Source organism: Eleutherodactylus coqui, chromosome 1, assembly GCF_035609145.1.
Source record: "Eleutherodactylus coqui strain aEleCoq1 chromosome 1, aEleCoq1.hap1, whole genome shotgun sequence".
Lineage (NCBI taxonomy): Eukaryota > Metazoa > Chordata > Amphibia > Anura > Eleutherodactylidae > Eleutherodactylus > Eleutherodactylus coqui.
In genome coordinates, this window is record NC_089837.1 from 176,531,970 (window position 1) to 176,553,741 (window position 21,772).

General features: G+C 43.4%; 1 protein-coding gene across 3 annotated transcripts in view; it reads left to right on the top strand.

Moving 5' to 3' along the window:
* The window catches only part of LOC136628289 (E3 SUMO-protein ligase ZNF451-like), a 43,285-nt gene extending 24,265 nt beyond the window's left edge, over positions 1-19,020 (top strand). For all 3 annotated transcript variants that reach the window (XM_066604092.1, XM_066604084.1, XM_066604075.1), the window contains 5 exons: positions 7,091-7,234; positions 8,524-8,654; positions 13,662-13,848; positions 17,487-17,528; positions 18,236-19,020. In XM_066604092.1, coding sequence (XP_066460189.1) covers positions 7,091-7,234; positions 8,524-8,654; positions 13,662-13,848; positions 17,487-17,528; positions 18,236-18,282 — 551 coding nt within the window. In that variant the 3' untranslated portion in view covers positions 18,283-19,020. The remainder of the gene's footprint in view (positions 1-7,090; positions 7,235-8,523; positions 8,655-13,661; positions 13,849-17,486; positions 17,529-18,235) is intronic.
* Positions 19,021-21,772: the final 2,752 nt, after the last annotated feature.

Sequence of the window (21,772 nt, forward strand, 5' to 3'; positions counted from 1 at the left end):
AAAAAACAAAAACTCGTTCATATCATTGGGTGACACAGCAAGACCTTGGGTATAGTTTCTGCCACTAGGAGGCGACACTAAGCATAAATGTTAACTCTTCCTTAGCTATACCCCTCCTGCAGGCACCAAGCTAGCTCTGTTTTTAACCTACTGTTAACCTAATGTTTAATGTAGGTCTTCAGGAAAATACAGATTGTGGGACTGGAGGGAGACGGGTCTCTCTCTGGCCTCCCACGGGAAGGGTGAACAGTATAGTGTCTATGCCGTGCTGTTATGCCCCACCCAAAAAAAAGGTGGCTCAGTCATGCCTAGTGCAAAAGATCGATTCCCGCCAGCCATAGTATTCCCCACCCTGGAATAAGTCCCATCCTCCGTGATGGCGAGTGTGGTGGGGAACTCTCCTGGAAACGGAGGCCATGACAGAAGTGAGGCACGGCTACAATTAGATCTCTGCAGAATCTTCAGGGAAGGATGAGTATTCTTAGGTAAGTATGATCCCCATCCTCTCTCCTTCCTTCCCTGTCCTCTCCCTGCTTTAACCCTTTCCATCCACTGTCTCACTTCTTCCAACATTCTGATTGAAGCCTGTACAGCTACGATGTCTGAAGACGTCCGGCAGGGTATTCTTACTGTATATTACTGGCTGCTCTGTTGTCGGGGGGGCCTCTCCAGCATGTCACATACGGCAGTACTGGCTTTAGCCAGCAGATGGCGCCATTGTAAAATTACGGAAAGAGAAAGCCCCCTAGGAAACCCTGAATCCAAAATTGGATTGCAAAGGGTTAGCACCCTGCTTTCCCTAGACCCTCCACGTGGTTCCGAATGCTGCGGCACTGAAAGGTTGGGGGGGGGGATGACTGTTTCTGGGGCATCTGTGTCTCCATGGGTGGGGGGAACCTGCTGCAGTGTGTGTTTCTGGCATTACATGTGGACAGGGGCCGGCCAGAGCTACTTTGTGCGTTCTCCCTACAATAAGAGATTTACATCCAGCCAGAGATGATCTCTTTTTACAAACAGTGTTTGAACTGGTGATCAGGATTACTGTGGCCTTGCTGAGACCTGTGGTACCTTCCATATGAAGACAGTGTTCTGCACAGGAATTCGATTGACACATTGCTCCTCATCTCCGCAATCTCCTGCAGTTCCCTGCAGGCAGCCTTAGTGCAGTGTCCGTGTCCGGCATGACAAGCGGACAGGGACCGGCCAGAGCCACGTACAATGGGTGCTCTCGCTACAGTACAAGATTTACATCCAGCCAGAGATTATCTTGTCTGACGAACAAGATTGTTCGAACTGGTTCTCATCATTACTCGGGCCTTGCTGAGACCTTTGGTACCTTCCGTATGGAAAGAGTGCTATACACAGGACTTCTGCGGATACATTGCTTCTCATCTCTGCTCTGGAATGGGCGAGCCTTACCTAACTGCTAGCTCCCCTATCGTGGCCCGCCGGCAGTTACTTGCAGACAGCTTTGGTGCAATTTCAGTTTACAGGAGTGGCGCAGGCGGGGGGGCCGTACAGAGCCGCATAATATGTGCTCTCACCACGATATGAGATTGACGCCCAGTTGCAGAATGTCTCATCGTACGAACAGTCTTGTTCTGTCTACTTATAGTGTGAAGTTTGGGGTTCTACTGGCTCCCCTCTTGTCAGCTCTGAGACGCTGAACCACTATGGGTCCAATCCCTCTCGAGGTGATTTCAGGACCCAAACAGTATCTACTGCTTTTTAGATTGACTGCACAGCTAGTTCAGTTGGGCGTGGGTCACTCATGGAGTCTGTGATGCACGGATGAGTCCTGTTGGGACAGAATTCCCTGCAGACCTGATCTTGCTACTACTACTGGTGTTTTTGAGTCCTGTGTCTCCATATCCCATTCTCGTTGTAGCTCCCATGCATTTGCCTGTGATGCTTTCTTCTCACTCTAACAGCGGTACGGTCATTTAATGACAGCCTGCCTGGGGCAGGCTGAAGAATCGCTTGGCGCAAGTTCTTTTCACAACTATGCAGCCTTAGGCAAGGACAGTTGTGCCAGTGTTCTAAGTACCCCACATGTTGACGGTAGTCTATCTATATATGATTTCCTCAAGACAATGGACCCGGGGAAACGCGAGCCTCTCCCCTCAAGCTTTTCAGTCCTGGTCAACGTGGGACTCCAACCAGACACGGTTGTGGAACGCAACGTGTCTTTTCTCTTTTTGGCATCTGCAATCGATCCGCTTCCTTCTTCACTGTGGGGCTATGCAGGCTGTGTTTAAAGTCTGGATTTTTGTGGAGGCCGCTGTTAAACTACATCGACAGCTAGAAGGCCTCCAGCTCTCTGAAGTTTCAGCTCTGTTTCTTGCTGATGACACCTTGCTTCACTTATTGGGGGTGCCTTGCTACACTCATTGGGAGAGCTTTAAACTAGAACAATATGGGAATGTAAGTGAAAGGCCAGGTAAAAATATACAGCTAATTAATACATTTGAGAACCTTGCTATTAGAGGTGGAAAGAAAGAACGAACACAAAAATCTCAGAAGGCAAGTAGAGGAGCAAGAGACACCTATCACAAACTAAAATGTTTTTACACAAATGCACAGAGCATGGGAAACAAACAAGGAGAATCGGAGCTCCTAACACAGGAAGAGAAATATGTCCTAGACATCACGGAAACTTGGTGGAATGCACATGATTTGGAATACAAGGCATGAAGGATACAACTTATTTATAAGGAACAGACCAAAAAAAAAAGGGGAGGAGGTGTTGGGTTGTATGTTAGGAAAACATTCATCTTCAGAGATTCAAACTTCAGAGTGTGGTAGTTCTGTAGAAACTGTTTGGGTATGAATACAAGGAGAGAACAGAGAGGACACCATTGTAGGTATTTACTATAGGCTGCCTGGACAAGCAGAAGATATTGATGAACTCTTTTTACATCAGATGGCCAAGCTCTCAAAAAATCATGTCATAGTAAATATGGGAGATTTTAACTATCCAGACATTTGTTGGGAATCTCTCTGTTATAATTCTTATCCGCTCTTGCTGACAACTTTTATCTTTCAAAAGGTGGAAGAGAAAACAAGGGGATCTGCTATCTTGCACCTAATTCTTACCAACAGGGAGGGAATGGTTGAGGAAGTAAGGATGGCTGGGACCTTAGGAGGCAATGATAATGCTACCCTTTAATTTTTGGATAAAGGCGGGGGGGGGGGGGGGGGGGGGAGACCTGCAAAAACTCGGACCTCAAGGTTGGATTTCAGAAAGGCAGATTTCAATAAACTCAGAGGGTAGGAAGAAGCCAATGACTGGATGTTCTTACGGACAAATGTCCAAGAAGGTTGGGAAATATTACGAAATGAGATTCTCAAAGCACAATCATTAACAATCCCTAAAAGAAGGAAGAATGGGAAGCATTTAAAGAAACCAGGATGGATGAAAACAGAACTTGCACACATGTTGAGAACGAAGAAAAATGTTTATCAAATGGAAAGAGGGGGGAATATCTAAAGAAGAATATAATGCAGTCTGCAGAAACTGTAGGGCAAGTGTCAGAAAAGCTAATAATTGAGGCTTGCAACAGAGGCCAAAAGCAATAAAGGATTTTGGGGGTATGTCAAAAGAAAAGTCAAAGCTGCTATTGGATGCTTACGAGATGAAAATGATGAATTGGTTAAGAATGATGTTGAAAAGGCCGAACTTTTAAATTCCTATTTTGTATCTGTTTTCTCTCAGAAAGTAGATGGAACATCAGCTGATCTTCCCTGTGCTATTGGGAGAACAAAAGAATGCAGGCTATCTATAAGCAAAGAGATGGTGAAGGAACACTTGGCTAACTTAAATGAATTCGAGTCTCAAGGTCCAGATGAATTACATCCTAGGATACTAAAGGAAGCAGCAGAGGTAATTGCTGAACCACTCGCCATAATCTTTGAAAATTCCTGAAGAACAGGAGAAGTCCCGGAAGACTGGAAAAAGGCAAAGGTTGTCCCTATCTTCAAAAAACGAAAGAAGGTGGATCCAGGAAACTACAGGCCTGTGAGCCTGACTTCTATATCGGGAAAGATCTTTGAACGAATTATTAAACATGTATGGAAGTACTTGGATGAAAATTGAGTATTTAGAGCTAGCATGGGTTTGTAACAAACAAGTCATGCCAGACGAATCTAATTTCCTTCTATGACAGAATCACCGACTGGGTTGATCAGGGAAATGCGGTGGATATAGTTGATCTTGACCTTTAGTAAAGCATTTGACAAAGTATCTCATACTATACTTATAGAAAAAATGACTAAATATGGGATTGACAAGGCAACCGTTACGTGGATTCACAACTGGCTGAGTGATCGTACTCAGTAGTCATAAATGGCTGCACATCCAAGTGGAAGAATGTATCAAATGGGGTACCACAAGGCTCTGTCCTGGGTCCAGTGGTGGTCCACATTTTTATAAATGATCTTGAGGAGGGAATTGATGGGAAACTGATCAAATCTGCTGATGACACAAAGCAAGGAGGGATAGCTAACACTAGGGAAGAGAGAAAGTATTCAAAAAGATCTAGAAAAGCTTGCACAATGGGCAGTGACTAACAATGGTATTTAACAAGGAAAAAGGCAAAGTCCTACATCTGGGCAAAAAAAATAAAGAAAGCGCATACAGAATGGGAGAAATTGGGCTAAGCAGCAGATGTGAAAGACTTGGGTATACTAATAGATCATAGACTGAACATGAGTCAACAATGTGGTGCAGCACCCAAAAAGGCAAACGCAATTCTGGGATGTATTAAGAGAAGCATAGAGTCCTAGATCAGAGACGTTACAAAGATGGTGAGCGGTCTGCAAATCATGTCCTATGAAGAATGATTAAAGGATCTGGGAGTGTTTATTTAGCTTGCAAAAAAGAAGGCTGAGAGGAGACTTAAAGGGGTTGTCCCGCGGCAGCAAGTGGGTCTATACACTTCTGTATGGCCATATTAATGCACTTTGTAATGTACATTGTGCATTAATTATGAGCCATACAGAAGATTTAAAAAGTTTTATACTTACCTGCTCCGTTGCTGGCGTCCTCGTCTCCATGGTGCCGACTAATTTTCGGCCTCCGATGGCCAAATTAGCCGCGCTTGCGCAGTCCGGGTCTTCTGCTGTCTTCAATGGGGCCGCTCGTGCAGAATGCCGGCTCCGTGTAGCTCCGCCCCGTCACGTGCCGATTCCAGCCAATCAGGAGGCTGGAATCGGCAATGGACCGCACAGAAGAGCTGCGGTCCACGGAGGGAGCAGACCCCGGCGGCCATCTTCAGCAGGTGAGTATGAAGACGCCGGACCGCCGGGATTCAGGTAAGCACTCTCCGGTTTGTTTTTTTAACCCCTGCATCGGGGTTGTCTCGTGCCGAACGGGGGGGGGGGGGGGGGGGTTAAAAAAAAAAACCGTTTCGGCGCGGGACAACCCCTTTAATAGCTGTCTACAAATATCTGAAGGGCTGTCACAGTGCAGAGGGATCAGCCCTATTCTCATTTGCACAAGGAAAGACTAGAAGTAATGGGATGAAATTGAAAGAGAGGAGACACAAATTAGATATTAGAAAAAACTTTCTGACAGTGAAGGGTGATCAATGACTGGAATAGGTTGCCAGAGGAGGTGGTGAGCTCTCCTTCAATGAAAGTGTTCAAACAAAGGCTGAACAAATATCTGTCTGGGATGATGTAGTGAATCCTGCACTGAGCAGGAGGTTGGACCCAATGACCCTGGATGTCCCTTCCAACTCTACCATTCTATGATTCTTTTCTGGATACTTATTCGTACAGACGGTGTTTCAGACAAATTTTTTTTTTTTTTTTTTTTTTCCACGCCCTGAAGTCACGTACAGCTCACCTTAGCGACCAGTCTCCCGAGCAAGAGGCTCTATTGGGCGGACTTGTCTATGGTCATTTTGTCGTCAGGAGAAGGTAATTATTGACCTGTTGCATATTTCCTCATAGCTGGTGGTCTCGGGATCCACTTCAATGATGACTTCAGTTGCCACCTTTTATTGATGGCAGCTCGTCCCAGGGACCGTGCTGGTTTTTTATGTGGGCTCTATCTTACCACTCAAGTGGCATTTTTCAGTCGCCATGGCTCTCTGCTGGTACTCCTGACAACACAACTCCTATCCTAGATTTCCGAGGTGGGCTCCTCCATGCTAACTCTACTCCGCGGCAGTACAGGGTTACCATGCCAGGGACATCCTATCCTCAGGTTGTGTTACTGTACATGTTACTCGGACAGGGGTGCCTCGTCAGAACCTCCTTGTGAGGAGCTCTCTCCTAGTGAATGGATGGGACCGTTACTTGGGCCCCTTTTTACTTTCTCTGTGCATGCTGGGTGTGTAGGCGTCCATTACTGCTATTCTCAGTTGAAGAGCTGGTTATGCTTTCTTTGCACATGCTGCTTATATTTTTCCCACCACCGAGGGACTGCTCTGAAACGTCCCAAGGTCTTGCTTTGCCCCCCAATGATACGGACGAAAAACAGGATTTTTGGTATAGCTTACCATAAGATCACATGGCACCCTGTAATTAGGTCTGTAACATATACTCCTCTTGGTAGGAATGTACTCGGTGCAGTTGCACATGGTGTTGGAATGGGTTACAGTTCTTGAGCATTGTTATTAACTATTATCATATCCTACTGGCTGCTCCTGCTGCTTGCATACAAACTGAGCTAGCTTACTGCTTACAGGAGGGGTATAGATAGTAGGAGGAGTTAACACTTATGCTTAGTGTCGCCTCCTAGTGGCAGAAACTATACCCAAGGTCTTTGCTGTCCCCCCCCCTCCCCAATGAATGTGATGAGAAAGTGATTTTATCATAAGTTTTATAACAAAAATCCTGTTGTGTAAGGTTTCCGTTGGGTTCAGAAACTGCAGATTTCTTTCTGAGTGAAAATCTATTCCACACATAATGTGCTGTTTCTGCCGCGTTCGCGTGCGTTTTTGCAAGCTTCAGGTGAACTGGTCAGTTGCAACAAATCTGCTGCGTGTGAATATACTCGTAGTGGTGGTTATATGTCTGGAGAGACTTGGGCTTACACGTGGTTTTAACTACTGGCTATAATAAATGTTCTTTCCTTATCTAGGTGTTGATGAAGGTGAATTGCCGGATTTGGAATTTCTTCAAACAATGACCCACATAGTTTTTGTCGACTTGGACAACTGGGCACAGTTTTTTACTCATCTGCCAGGGCAGCTGAACCAGGGAACTTTTGTCTGGGGATTTCAAGGTAAAACTATGGCATATGAAGAGATTCTCCGGCTAAATCTATATAAAAAAAAAAGGTTAATACCCAGGCGTTAATAAGCCTTTACCAGATCTATGAGCCAGCGCCTGAAAGTAAAAGGCCAACAAAGACCCATTTTTCATGTCAGACTTAACATAACTTGGTTGCTACTTGTACTCAAAATAAAAGGGTGAGATAACAGGAACGTTATATTTTGTTGGATCCAAAGTAAATATTGTCCCCAAAAAAGTACTAGTTTGTGTTTTACTTTTTTTTAAATAGGTGCATAGACTCAATGTCTGTAGCTTTAAAGGGGTTGTCCCACGCCGAAACGGGGGGGGGGGGGTGTTTTCAACACCCCCCCCCCCCCCCCCCGTTCAGTGCGAGACAACCCCGATGCAGGGACCTAAAGAAAAATCCGCACAGCGCTTACCTGAATCCCCGCGCTCCGGTGACTTCTTACTTACCGGCTGAAGATGGCCGCCGGCATCTTCTCCCTCGGTGGACCGCAGGGCTTCTGTGTGGTCCATTGCCGATTCCAGCCTCCTGATTGGCTGGAATCGGCACGTGACGGGGCGGAGCTACACGGAGCCCCATTGAAAAGATAAGAAGACCCGGACTGCGCAAGCGCGTCTAATTTGGCCATTAGACGGCGAAAATTAGACGGCAACCATGGAGACGAGGACGCTAGCAACGGAATAGGTAAGTGAATAACTTTTGATAACTTCTGTATGGCTCATAATTAATGCACAATGTACATTACAAAGTGCATTAATATGGCCATACAGAAGTGTATAACCCCACTTGCTGCCGCGGGACAACCCCTTTAAGGCTATAGAAACTATTGTACATGAGAAAAATCAATACACAAAATATCTAGTAGAAATGTTATTGCCTGTAGTTTTACAAGTAAGGGCTCCTGTCCACAGATGACAGTGCATTGCGTTACAGCAATAATCCGGCCGCGAGTAACACAGTGCACACTTTACATAGCATTGCTATTGAAAGTGCAGCCCCCTGTCCACGAGCGGAGAATCATAGCGATTGCTGCGATTTGCTGCAATTCTCAGCGGTGAGCCCATCTGTCAGATAGGCTCACCGCAGAAAACTGACAGTCCTCTAGCCTGAAATAGATGAGCACAAATAAATTAAGGCTCCATTTTTACCTTGGTTTATGAATAATTTATATATATATATTTAGCTGGAAATAAAGAACTAAATCCGCTATGTTTTTTATTAAAATGGATGCCTGTCACTATTAATGAAGTTGTTGTTTCAACTGTTTTCTTAAGGTGGAAGAAATAATTGGAAGCCCCCTATCAAATGCAAGATTTATAAGTACCTGTCGAACACTGGCTGCTTCTTCCTTCATCCCTCCTGCAGTAATAGGAAAGATGCCGCTGACTTTGCTATTTGTCTGCATGTAAGTTCTGTTTAGTGTTTATATGTTCTATAGAGTGAAGGAAATAAGTATTTGATCCCTTGCTGATTTTGTACGTTTGCCCACTGTCTAAGACATGAACAGTCTATAATTTTTAGGGTAGGTTAATTTTAACAGTGAGAGATAGAATATCCAAAAAAATCCAGAAAATCACATTGTCTAAATTATATATATATTTGCATTTTGCACAGAGAAATAAGTATTTGATCCCTCTGGCAAACAAGACTTCATACTTGGTGGCAAAACCCTTGTTGCCAGGCACAGCAGTCAGACGTGTTTTGTAGGTGATGATGAGGTTTGCGCACATGTCAGAAGGTATTTTGGTCCACTCCTCTTTGCAGATCATCTCTAAATCATTAAGATTTCGAGGCTGTCGCTTGGCAACTCTGATCTTCAGCTCCCTCCATAAGTTTTCTATGGGATTAATGTCTGGAGATTGGCTAGGCCACTCCATGACCTTAATGTGCTTCTTTTTGAGCCACTCCTTTGTTGCCTTGGCTGTATGTTTTGGGTCGTTGTGCTGGAAGACCCAGCCACGACCCATTTTTAATGTCCTGGTGGAGGGAAGAAGGTTGTCATTCAGGATTTTACTGTACATGGCTCCATCCATTCTCCCACTGATGCGGTGAAGTAGTCCTGTGCCCTTAGCAGAGAAACACCCCAAAACATAATGTTTTCACCTTGACAGTAGGGACGGTGTTCTTTGGGTCATAGGCAGCATTTCTCTTCCTCCAAACACGGCAGGTTGAGTTAATGCCAAAGAGCTCAATTTTTGTCTCATCTGACCACAGCACCTTCTCCCAATCACTCTCAGAATCATCCAGGTGTTTATTTGCAAACTTCAGACGGCTCTGCAGATGTCCCTTCTTGAACAGGTGGACCTTGCGGGCACTGCAGGATTTTAATCCATTACGGCGTAATGTGTTACCAATGGTTTTCTTGGTGACTGTGGTCCCAGCTGCCTTAAGATCATTAACAAGTTCTCCCCCGTCTAGTTTTAGGCTGATCACTCACGTTCCTCATGATCATGGATACCCTACGAGGTGAGATTTTGCATTGAGCCCCAGATCGGTGCTCATTGACAGTCATTTTGTATGTCTTCCATTTTCTTACTATTGCACCAACAGTTGTCTCCTTCCCACCCAGCATCTTACTTATGGGTTTTGCAGCCCATTCCAGGATTGTGCAGGTCTATGGTCTTGTCCCTGACATCCTTAGAAAGCTCTTTGGTCTTCCCATGTTGTAGAGGTTAGAGTCTGACTAATTGAGTCTGTAGACAGGAGTCTTTTATACAGGTGACCATTTAAGACAGCTGTCTTTAATGCAGGTAACGAGTTGATTAGGAGCGTCTAACTGGGTTGGAAGAGCTGGAACTTTTAATGGTTGGTAGGGAATCAAATACTTATTTCTCTGTGCAAAATGCAAATATATATATATATATTACACACACACACATACATACACAATATGATTTTCTGGATTTTTTGGGATATTCTATTTCTCATTGTTAAAATTAACCTACCCTAAAAATTATAGACTGTTCATTTCTTTGACAGTGGGCAAACTTACAAAATCAGCAAGGGATCAAATACTTATTTCCTTCACTGTATGTATATTTTCAAGGATAAGCCGAGGCACCAAGTTTTACCGCAAAAAACTCAAGACTTGTTGATCTGAGTATAAGCCTGGGGTGGGTTTATATTGGAGTGCAGGTCTGTGCATTATTTCTTTCAATGGGCTGCGTGCAGTGATTTTCGGGGAAGGGCTTTAAATATAAGCCATTCCCTGAAAATCATGCGTAACGTGTAAAAAAAAAAAAAAAAAAAATACTCCCCTCTCCGCTGCCGTCGGGGCTCAGGCGAGTCCAGCCACTTGGTCCTCCGGCAGTGTAGTGAAGTTCTTTCAGCAGGAAGGGATTTAAAATCCCCGCCTGCTGAATGGGCTGTATCTGATTGGCTGAGCGCTTTGGAAATCTGACTTGTGTCTGTTTACCATAGAATAACTTCGTAAGGGTTTTGCATATCCCAGTGATTCTGACACTTTTTTCGCCACATTATTTCACTTCATTTAGGTGATTAAAATAGACCAAGAGAATTTGTGTATATTTATTAAAAGTGCCAAATTTGGAAAATCTCATTTTTTTTTCACACGTTAAATTGCTATTTCTCAAATACGTGCAAACATACTGTACAAATTTTTGCTACGATATATATATTTTCATCGGTTTACTTTATTCTGGCTCACATTTGAAAAGGTTTTTTTTTTTTTTTTAAACAATTTAGTAGACGGATAAATTTAATACTATTTTGAGGAACACTTTGTTTTCCTACACAAACTCAAGATTGCAAAGGCCCATAGGTGTCAGAATGCTAGATCCCCCCACAAATGACCCCATTTTAAAAAACGACACGCCTTAATGTATTCACTGAGGGGTGTCATGAGTATTTTGACCACACAGTTTTTGGGGTTTTTTTCAGGAATTAATGCAATTTAGAGGAGAAAAAATAAAATTTCATATTTTTGCAAATGTCATTTTAAAGAGATATATTTATTTTCCTATCGTGCTCACGAAAATAAGGATTTACACCCCAAAATGGATCCCCCTGTTTTTCCTGTATTCAGAAACATACCCATTGTGGCCCTAATTTTCTTTCTGTATGCACAACAGAATCTAAACTGGAAGGAGCAGCCTGTGGCTTTCAGAATAGACCTTTTGCTTTAAGGTGTTTTATGCCCCATTGCCCACTTGTAGAGCCCTTGAGCGTTCAAAACAATAGAGAACCCCCACAAATGACCCCATGTCGAAAACTAGACCCCTTAACGAATTCATCTAGAGTGTACTGTGTATTTTGACCCCACAATTTTTGAATGAATCTAAGCAAAGCAGAAGGAAAGAATTACGATTTTCATTTTTTTGGCAATTGTGTCATTTAAAAAAAACTTTTTTTTTGTACAGCACACATATAAATGAAGACTTTCACCCCAAAATGGATGCCCCTGTTTGTCCCGTGTTCATAAATATACCCATTGTGGCTGTAATCTTATGTCTGGCGGCACAACAGGGCCCAAACCGAAAGGAGCATTGAAGTTCAACTGTTTCTCACTATTACCTGATCGCCATTATCCAATGGATAACGGGGATCACGTGAGCAGAGACTGCTCAACGCTGCCCTCTATCACTGCTCCAGTATCTTGGTTACCTTTAGTAGCCAGGAACAAATGCTAGCGCCACTTTGCCAACAGGCGAATGCGCCAAAGTTTGGGAAAGATGCGCGGATAAAGATCCCATTGGTGGACATTGCCAGAGGCCTTAGGTAAGTAATTTCACCTCCCCTATCGGATCTGTGACAGGAGGTGTCATTTTAACTTTTTAAAATATTTTATACGTTAGTGGCGATCACGTGACCAAGGACCATGTACTGTGGCACCCCGTGAGATCTCCGGACTCTCGGCTACTTTTGGTATCCAGGAGCAGGGAGATTTTAAATTACCCGGGCAATCTGTGGCTTTTGCTCATGTGTCCGCCAACCTGGCAACAGGTGTGTGTGTGGTATGGTTCGCGGGTAAATCCAGGAGCATTAGGTATGTAATTTCATCCTCCCTCATGGATTTGAACTTTTCTGTGATCGCCGTTATTGGGTAGTGGTGATCACAGGCCTGGGGACTGGTCCCCGGTGACATTTGATGCGATCCGTGAGGGAACTGAAACATAGCTCTGGTCGGATGATCATGAATGGGGGGCCTTACTGCGGTGTCCCCCATGGCAGCTTTATGTTTCCGGCTACCTCCAGCGGCATGGAGCTGTCACGTCCTCAGCCTAGGGGCTTTAATCCTCAGAGGATGCATGTTGTTTTTTTTTTACGTCCCTCAACAATAAAACCCACTTAGCTAGGACGTCAAAAGGCAATGGGGTTTAAATTATTTTTTTTTCCTGTAAGTGCTAAAAAACTATATTTGGTGTCGCCATAAATTTACCAACCTGCAAAATAAAGTTAACGTGCCATTTTTACCACAGTGTGAACACTGTAAATGAGAAATCCAACCCGCTACTCTCCCCCAGAGGGAAAAAAAATTAGCACTTTTTTTTCATTTATCTCAGCTTAAAGGGGTTGTCCCGCGCCGAAACGGGTTTTTTTTTTTTTTTTCAATAGCCCCCCCGTTCGGCGCGAGACAAACCCGATGCAGGCATAAAAAAAACAAACCGTCCAGTACTTACCCGAATCCCCGCGCTCCGGCGACTTCTGACTTACCTTGTGAAGACGGCCGCCGGGATCTTCACTCTCTGTGGACCGCAGGTCTTCTGTGCAGTCCATTGCCGATTCCAGCCTCCTGATTGGCTGGAATCGGCACACGTGACAGGGCGGAGCTACGAGGAGCCGCTCTCCGGCACGAGCGGCCCCATTCAGAAGGGAGAAGACCGGACTGCGCAAGCGCGTCTAATCGGGCGATTAGACGCTGAAGATTAGACGACACCATGGAGACGGGGACGCCAGCAACGGAGCAGGTAAGTGAATAACTTCTGTATGGCTCATAATTAATGCACGATGTATATTACAAAGTGCATTAATATGGCCATACAGAAGTGTATACCCCCACTTTGTTTCGCGGGACAACCCCTTTAAATAAATTTGAAATGTTTTTCTGTGTATTATATGGTACTTGCTAAGTGGTACTGTAAGAAAAAAAAAAAGTGCCCTCAGTGATGCACTGCCAAGAGGTTAATGTTGTGTGAGCATAAACATTGACATGGCGCCAAAACATTTAAGCCGCCATGTATAGAAGTGTAAACGCTGCCTACACCTGAATCCCTGCACTGCACCTGTATATTGTAGATTACACCTATATGGGGGCAGATGCCACAAGTGTTTAGTCTCCCACAGCTGTTTGATTTAGAATGTGATCTAGTGTATAATAGTCGGTGCACATGACATTGTCACATAATTGTATACACCGTTTCTAAATTTGACTTAAATTGTTTGGGCTTTTCAGGCGGGTCGCCTAGATGAGACACTACCCAAGCAAATCCCATTCACCATTCTCTCGGGTGACAAAGGATTTTTGGAGTTGGAGGACCAGTTCAAAAAAACTCAGCGTCCTGCTCATATCCTTAACCCGCATCATTTAGGAGGCGACATGATGTGTGCCTTGCTGAACAGCATAGCGGAGACAACACAAGGTATGCAATGTTTACCATGTGCAAAACGCATCCGTTACTGAAGACAAGAGGCTGCACTTCTACTGCTCCGTTAATAAAGCTGCACATCTTCATTTTGATTGTTTACTTCATTGTTCATCAGGTTAGTGCTGTGTGGATGGCCTATACTGTCCAATTAGGACAGGTTGCAAATTCTCAAGTGTGAACTGAAGGAGTACTAGGAGTTTAGAATGATACTTTATTTAAAGGGACCTGCTGCGAGGTTCATGCTGCCTGAACTATGGGCAGCATGAACTCAGGACTGGTATGTACAGTGCACCAATCTATGTCTTATTGTGGCATATATTATTTGGACAGCATTTATAAGGTATATTCATTCTGAAATACCACCCCCAAAGGTGTCCATATCCTTTTAATAAACACCCGCATGGTGTGGGTTTTGTCAGAGCTGTAAGTTCGGTATATTTTCCACTGGAGGCTTTTAGTCTGTGTCCAGTATGGATCTTAATCTCCCTACTGATCCCCCTGAGCTCTGTTCGTTCAATAGGAAAAGGACATTACTGTTTTGGATGGACAGAACTCGTTCTACTTCAAACAGCTGTAGCTCCGATTCTATCAGTTCTGCAGACTTGTGTTTAACCCCTTAATGACACGGCCTATTTTGGGCTTAAGGACGCAACTATTTTTGGCGGATTTTCTTTATTTATCAAAAGCCATAACTTTTTTATTTTTCCGTCAATGCGGTCGTATAAGGGCGAACTGTAGTTTTTATCGGTGCTGCTTTTGGGTACATAGACTATATTGTAAAACTTTTATAATTTGTTTTTTTTTATGATAGCAGGGAGAGAAAATGCATCAATTCTGCCATAGGTTTTGTTTTTTTGTTTTTTTTTTTACAGCGTTAATCATGCAGAATAAATGACACAATCCATTTTTTTCTGCGGGTCGGTACGGTTATGATACCATAATTCATTTTTTTTTTTTTTTTGAGGTTTTTCCACTTTTCTGCAATAAAAACCCTATTTGGGAATTTTTTTTTTTCTAAATCGCTGCATTCAAAGTCTTGTAATTTTTAAATTTTTTTTATGTACGGACCTCTATGAGGGCTTATTTTTTGCGCGACGAGCTGTAGTTTTTATTGATACCATTTTGGGGTACATACGGCTTTTTTGATCACTTTTATTGCGTTTTTAGGGAGGCAAAATGCTAAAAATTAGCATTTTTCCTCAGTTTTTTAGCATTTCTTTTTAACGCTTTTTTTTCTGTGCACAGTCAAGAGCATGTGCAACTTATTGTACGGGTTGTTACAGACGCGACAATCCCAAATATGTGGGGTTTAAATTTTTTTTTTTTTTTACATTTTTCTTTTTTTTTCATATTTATTTATTTTACACAATTTGTGTCCCCCCTGGGGGACTTGCAACACTGCACTGATGATCGCTGTGATAAGGCATGGCAGGGCTACTGCCATGCCTTATCGCTTATACAGCGATCACAGGCTATGGCAATACAGGACGCCAGTGTCTTCACAGAGATCTTCTACATAGATCACGGCAGGGAAGGGGTTAACAGAGCACCGGGAGGCCGGCTATGACTGACAGCCGGCTCCTGCTGTGGGATAGCGCGAGATCATAAGTGATCTCGCTCTATCCCCAGAATGTAAGTTTACGCCCTGTTGCGGGAAGTACTCCGCTGCCAGGACGTAAACTTGCGTCTTGGAGCGGGAAGGGATTAAAGCTTTAAAAGGAGACCAAAAGCTTGTCTTTAGCTATAACCAAGCCAGAGCTACAGGCATTCGAAGTGAGGTCAGGAATAGGGAATTTACAGCTGTCTGCCTTTGTGCAGAGGTGGAAATAAGCAGACGACCGAGAACAAATCTATCGGTCTCCTATTTGTCCTCACTGTTTTAGAGGAAGGGTAACATGGACTTCCCCCACCCACTGCAGTGTTCTTGTTCCCAGACAAAGACAGAGGGTCTGTCCGGATGTGCTTTATTGGGGGGGGATATACCTGGCATTTGGGCTTGATCAGGGATTTGAGGGCCCTCCTTGATCTATGTGGACAGCACCTTGCTTAGAAATTCTCTAGCAATCCTTTCTCCTTCAGCGAAAGACATCCTCCTTTTGGATTTGTTTATCTGCAAAGTCCCCACTCTATTCTGCACATGCAAGCAGTCTTCAGTGCCAGCAGCGTATATATGCTGCAGGGATGTTGCATCAGCGCCTAACCTCACTTTAGGTGCCAAAGAATGTGCAGTCTTGGTAAACGTACTGAACGTTTATTTCCACTGCTGGTTTGGAAACCTTAATTTTAGTCCAGAGACTCAAAGAACAAAGGTAAATGGGTAGATGGAATTAAGGCCCATTTACACTGGACGAATGTCGGACTAACTATGCCCAACACTCATCCCAGCTAGTATCACTGGCTGGCTCAGCAGCTGGAGGAGATTTCACTCCCCGCTCTCCCCCACTCCTCTCCATTCACTTAACACAGCAGCCATTCAGTACCGAATGGCTGCTGTTTATACTGAACGATCATCGTCCAGGATTTTAAGCTGCATAAATCCTGAACGATCGTTCAGTGTAAACCGCAGCCGTTCAATACTGAACGGCCGCTGTGTTAAGTGAATGGAGAGTGGTGGGGGAGAGAAATCTCCTCCACCCGCCCCGGCCGCTTGCTGGCCGCTCAGTGAGCAATACAGCGATACTTCTGTGTAACAGCACAGGAGCGATTATAAGCAGGGACGAGTGTCGGGCATCATTTACCCGACACTCGATCCTGTAAAAGGACCTTTATCTGGAGAGAGGAAAGGGTAGATCTTTGATTTTCAACCCCAACCAATTTAATAATAAGCAATGACCACTGCTTTGTGATGGGTAAGATCTCTATTCCAGAATTGAATGCAAGAAACTCAAATAGTTGGGTTCTGCAGATTTCTACAGTTTCTACAGCGTAAAAATAGAATTTTATTCCCATCCCAACCCCAAATAGTTTTATATAACTTCCCAGCAGTCTCCATTTATTTAGCAAAAGCTAGAAGCAGGGATACATGAGCTATTAAAATTGGCAGCTGTCATACTAGTTCCAGTAGAGGAAGAAGCCTTTGGTCATTATACCACTTTACTAGTCCAGAAACCAAATGGCTCATACAGAACCAGTATAAACTTAGAGCGTGGAGAAGTGGGTTGTGCATCACAAATTCAAAATAGGAACCATCAGCTCAACCATGTCTCTGATAGAGAAAGGCTCAGTTATGTGCACCATATACCTCAAGGATGCAAATTAGCACATCCTGATAGTCTTTGTGGCAGATTCTGTCAATCATGCACAAGAAGAGTAGTAGAACACTCGGGCTGGATCATAAATCTACAGAAGTCAGGTCTAACCCCAGGTACACACAACCTTTTCTAGGTTGAATCCTTAATTCAGCAGTCCTTTTTAACCCAAAAGATGGAGAATATTCTGCACAGTGTCTCTGTGTTCATGATAGAAACAGTTGTACTATAAGTAAGCCTCGGTGGGGACAGAACTCAATATCAAGTGTGCAAGGACTAGCTAGATGTTTCCAGAGAAGTGTGGAATATCTATTTTCTATATATATATATATATTTTTTTTTTGCCAGCTTTTTACATATACCAACCATTCTGTCTTTTTACAGAGACGGATGAGATGGAGAGAAGCACAATTGAGCTGGCTGAAGGTTTGCCATCCCCCTTCCCTACTTCCTACTCTTATTTATTACCAAGGCCTATCATGCATGTATTTATTGCACAGTCACTCTGTCCAGTAATGCCTTGTTCTAGTGTGTACAGCTGTCCATATGCAATAGCCTTAGGCCTCCTGTCCACGGGCGATAGTTCATTGTGTTATCCGCGGCGATACTCCGGCCGCGGTTAATGAAGTGAACCCTTTCCATAGACTTACTATGGAAAGCACAGCCCCGACGTCTATGAGGAGAATCATAGGGATTCTCCGCGTGAGCCTGACAGCTCCCCCCGCTCCCTGATATTCTCTTATGGCCGTGGACAGGGGGCCTTAAGCAAACGTTTTTGTTGATTTTTTTTCCAATTTTTTTTTTTTTTTTTTTTTTTTAACTCCACCCCCACCTATTCATTTCTTGTAAGTTGCTTTGTGCCTATAACTTGTAAAAAGGCACAATAAGGCCGAGTTCACACGGGCGATATTTGTTGATTGCGAGATGCACGAATATAAACCCCATTCTTTTGAATGGGGTCATAAACATAAGCATTGCATCATACAGAATTTAAGGGAATAAACCTTGGTAATAAATTGGAGACCCATAGACTTCTATGGGTGTGCTGTATTAGTTGATATTCTATAGTTTGTATTCTAGTTTAAAGAACAATAAAGTCACTTGACAGTTGGATTTCTAATTGTCTTCCACAGAAGCCAACATTGAGGAAGCAATCAGAAGAAGTTTGGTGGAAATCTAAAAAGGAGTGAAATTGACATCTGCCAATGTCCTTTGTATGATTTTAAATCAATGCTTTACTTGGTTTTCCCACAGTTTCTATTGGTAACCTATCCTCACGATAGGTCATCAGTTATTGATCGGCTAGGGGGCCCCACCTGATCAGCTGTTTGGGCTCCGGCTGTCAGCACCCTAACAATGTATATGGGGTGGAAGAAGATGGCTCCGACCAATGCTGGTGATTGCAGGCACAACTTCTATTAAAAGCCATGAGAGCTGCAACTGCAATTACCAGCACTGGCCACTGCGCAGGGGTCGGAGCCATCTTCTTCCACTTCAAACAATATTGATTACAGTTATAGTACATTATAGAAATTGCCTGGAAAAACGCTTTAATAATAGAGTGTGCATCCTTGCAGTAATAGGAATTTACCCATACCTTTTATTTTGGGCTGGTTGTGTAAGAAGACAAAACTGCCAGTATTCTGAAAAAAATCTAAATTTATACTCCACGAAAATCTGTCCTGAAGAACGGCTTTATTCAGTAATGAAGTATGTGCCCATGTGTCTTACTGCCTTTGATAACGGTCTCTTATTTTCACTTTTTTTATAACTTTTAGACTACTAACAGGTTTGTTTTGTCTTTATTTATGTTCCTTCCTACTTGCGTTATAAAAGTTTTTTTGTTTTATTTGTGTTCTATAATGTGCAAATATATAATACATATATTGGCTTGTGGTCCAGAATAAATTTATTGTAAAGCTTTCTTTTCTTAGTGGATTTTCTCAACGGAGTATTGTATGCAGGAAGAGCATAAACAAATGGAAATGCTAAATCAAGAATAACATTCCACATTTATGGTAAAAACTCCACCGATTCTTATGCATCATGAGAAATATTTCTCTTGGTCTTACAGGACTGCATCCTAAAATAACTTGCATCATTATTTAAGCTGAAGAGAAAAGATTGAGTAACTGCTACAAGCATAGTGGAAGAGTTGAAGTGACCCTCTGGGCCTAGAAAAGAAACAATGCCCGTACCGCTTCTCTGGCTACCTGATCACCAATGAATAGTGTGCATTGGTAATCTGACTGGCCAGTGCTGCTCACATGGACAGCACTGGGTAATCAAAAGTGTAGTGTCTTAAGGGCCATTTAGACACAGCGATTATCGTTCACAATTCGCTCAAAAGCCGCCTTTTGAGCGATCATCGTAGCGTGTAAAATGTGCCCATTTTTCAGTTTTCTGCCGAACGACTGTTTTTAGTTCTGCTTGAAAACCATTGTTTGGCAGAACAGCTGATAAGCAGGACTGCACGCTGTGCTCTGCCCACAGAGAGCTGATAATGGCTGATATTGTATCAGCTGTCGGCCCAATCGGCAGATCAACGCGAAAGTAATGAGAAAACAGCAGGACTGTTCCCTGATTACTGCTTCCGGTGGCTCACACGCTGCTACTTTGCACTAATAGGCATTAGTGCCAAGTAGTAGTTTGTGCAAAATGATCGCTCAAAAGCCATCTTTTGAGCGATTATCTTTGCATGGTAAATGCACCCTTAGACGCATATTAATGTACAGTCTGCACCAGGCACTCAGAGGAGCTGGTGTGGCCATCTTAAGAAAGAGAATTGAGGCGGAAAGAGTTAGAGACAACCTGAAGCTGGAGAGGCCCATTCAACCAAGGTTATCCCACTTGGTATGTTCCGTAAATCATCTTACAGGGATTGAGAGGTTCTCCACTTTGCACAATACCCGCTTCATAAAAGAGTCTTTTGACCATAAGGGGATTCCAATGTGTCCCACTGCTGTGACGCCCAGCCGTTGGCTGTTATGTACAGGGAAACCTACTAGTAAGTGCAATTTACCTGCAACAGGTGAAATCCGTGCTCATTCCAACTATTGGGTTGTATGTGTAATACAGGTCGGGTCCTTCAGAGTACTTATAAAAAGCATCTCTTGGTCTTCACTATGGCCAAGAGATGAGGACACTCCCTGCCCACCCTCTGTTAAATTAAAGGGGGCTGTCAGCCACACCCCCACACTTCCCCCGAGACCAGTTTTACATCTGAAGATACTTTTAAAGAGAACCTGTTGGCTCACCTGACATGTTATTTTATGTAGAATATAAGTATTTACTAAAATAAAACAATTCTTTATCATCTTTTTATATAACTTTTGAGTTGTGCCATTCCTCCTAAAAATGTGATAAATTGACAGCTGGATTTTGCCAGTTGGAGGGGGTGTTATACAGTCTCTCCGATCAGTGCTGATTTTGACAAGGGGAATGGTGAAACCTAATTGGCAAGTTATTGAAAAGGAATAACCACAATGCATAACACCCCCAAGAGTGCGAACGTAACACTCCCATTACATGTCAGGAGTGTTTGCCTGACAGTGCAGAGGGAGCCCACTAGTGGAGGTTCATGTCTGTCCTCTGAACTGTAAAGGCAGTTGGAAGAGAGCCATGTACCACTCAGAGGCTTGTTTGCTGATGGCCAATCGGGCATCAAAGCTCAGAGGGGTAGAGGTAGTTGGGTGTGAGGATGACTGTTAGGAGGATGGAGCTGCTGACACTGAGGGATTCTCTGTTGCCACAGCTTTTATATAGTGAAATCCCAGAAAGCCGATTGTCTCCACAGCTCTGTGTACTGCTAACTGCCTGTATATCACCGTAGGATAATTGGTCAAAGTGCAAGTGTAGCGAGGTGCCTCCTGTGTATCAGAGCATGGAGGTAGAGAAGCGAGATATGCTGGAACTTCCAAAACTTCATGTATATGAAATTATTGAATACTAGAAAGGAATTTGTTCAACTGTAATATCAAGATCTTCAGCTGGAAGCTGTTGCTAACACTACATCCTACCAGAAACAGTGTTTAATAGAACGCTGACTGCACAATACACTGCAGTACAGAAATATAGAATTATATTATAGAAACAATAGCCAAAGCAAAAAGTTAATTTTCAAAAATAAGAGGGAAAAGAATGATTATGTAGAAAAAAAATTGACATAATTGGCATTATCTCGTCCATACTATTTACATGTCATGTTATTTCTCCTGCATAGTGAATGTGGTTTAAAAAAACAAAACAGCAATTATTTTAAAAATCAGATTGCATTACAAAAAAGGACTCTTGACTTCACCCGTACAGAATCTACACTGAAATGGAACATGCTGCTTTTTTTTTTCTGCAGAGGAAAGTCCGCAATTCAAATCAGCATGCTTAAATACAGTTGCGGACGCCAATGCTTCCCTATAGGCACTTTGACGTTCGGGTCTCCTGTGTGGATTTCGCAATTCAACCCTGCCCGTGGACATGAGACCAAAATCATCCCTTTCCCCATCTGTTCAGTCACTGTGGAATGCAATATTTTACCTCTTTTGGGGTTAAATATGTGAACCAAACGCTCTCCCTCGGGCTGGTATTATATCTGCCGCTGATTTTAGACCCTGCATCATATTCTGCACTTTGGATTTTTCAGGTATTTACAGCTGTGCTATGCTGTCCAAACA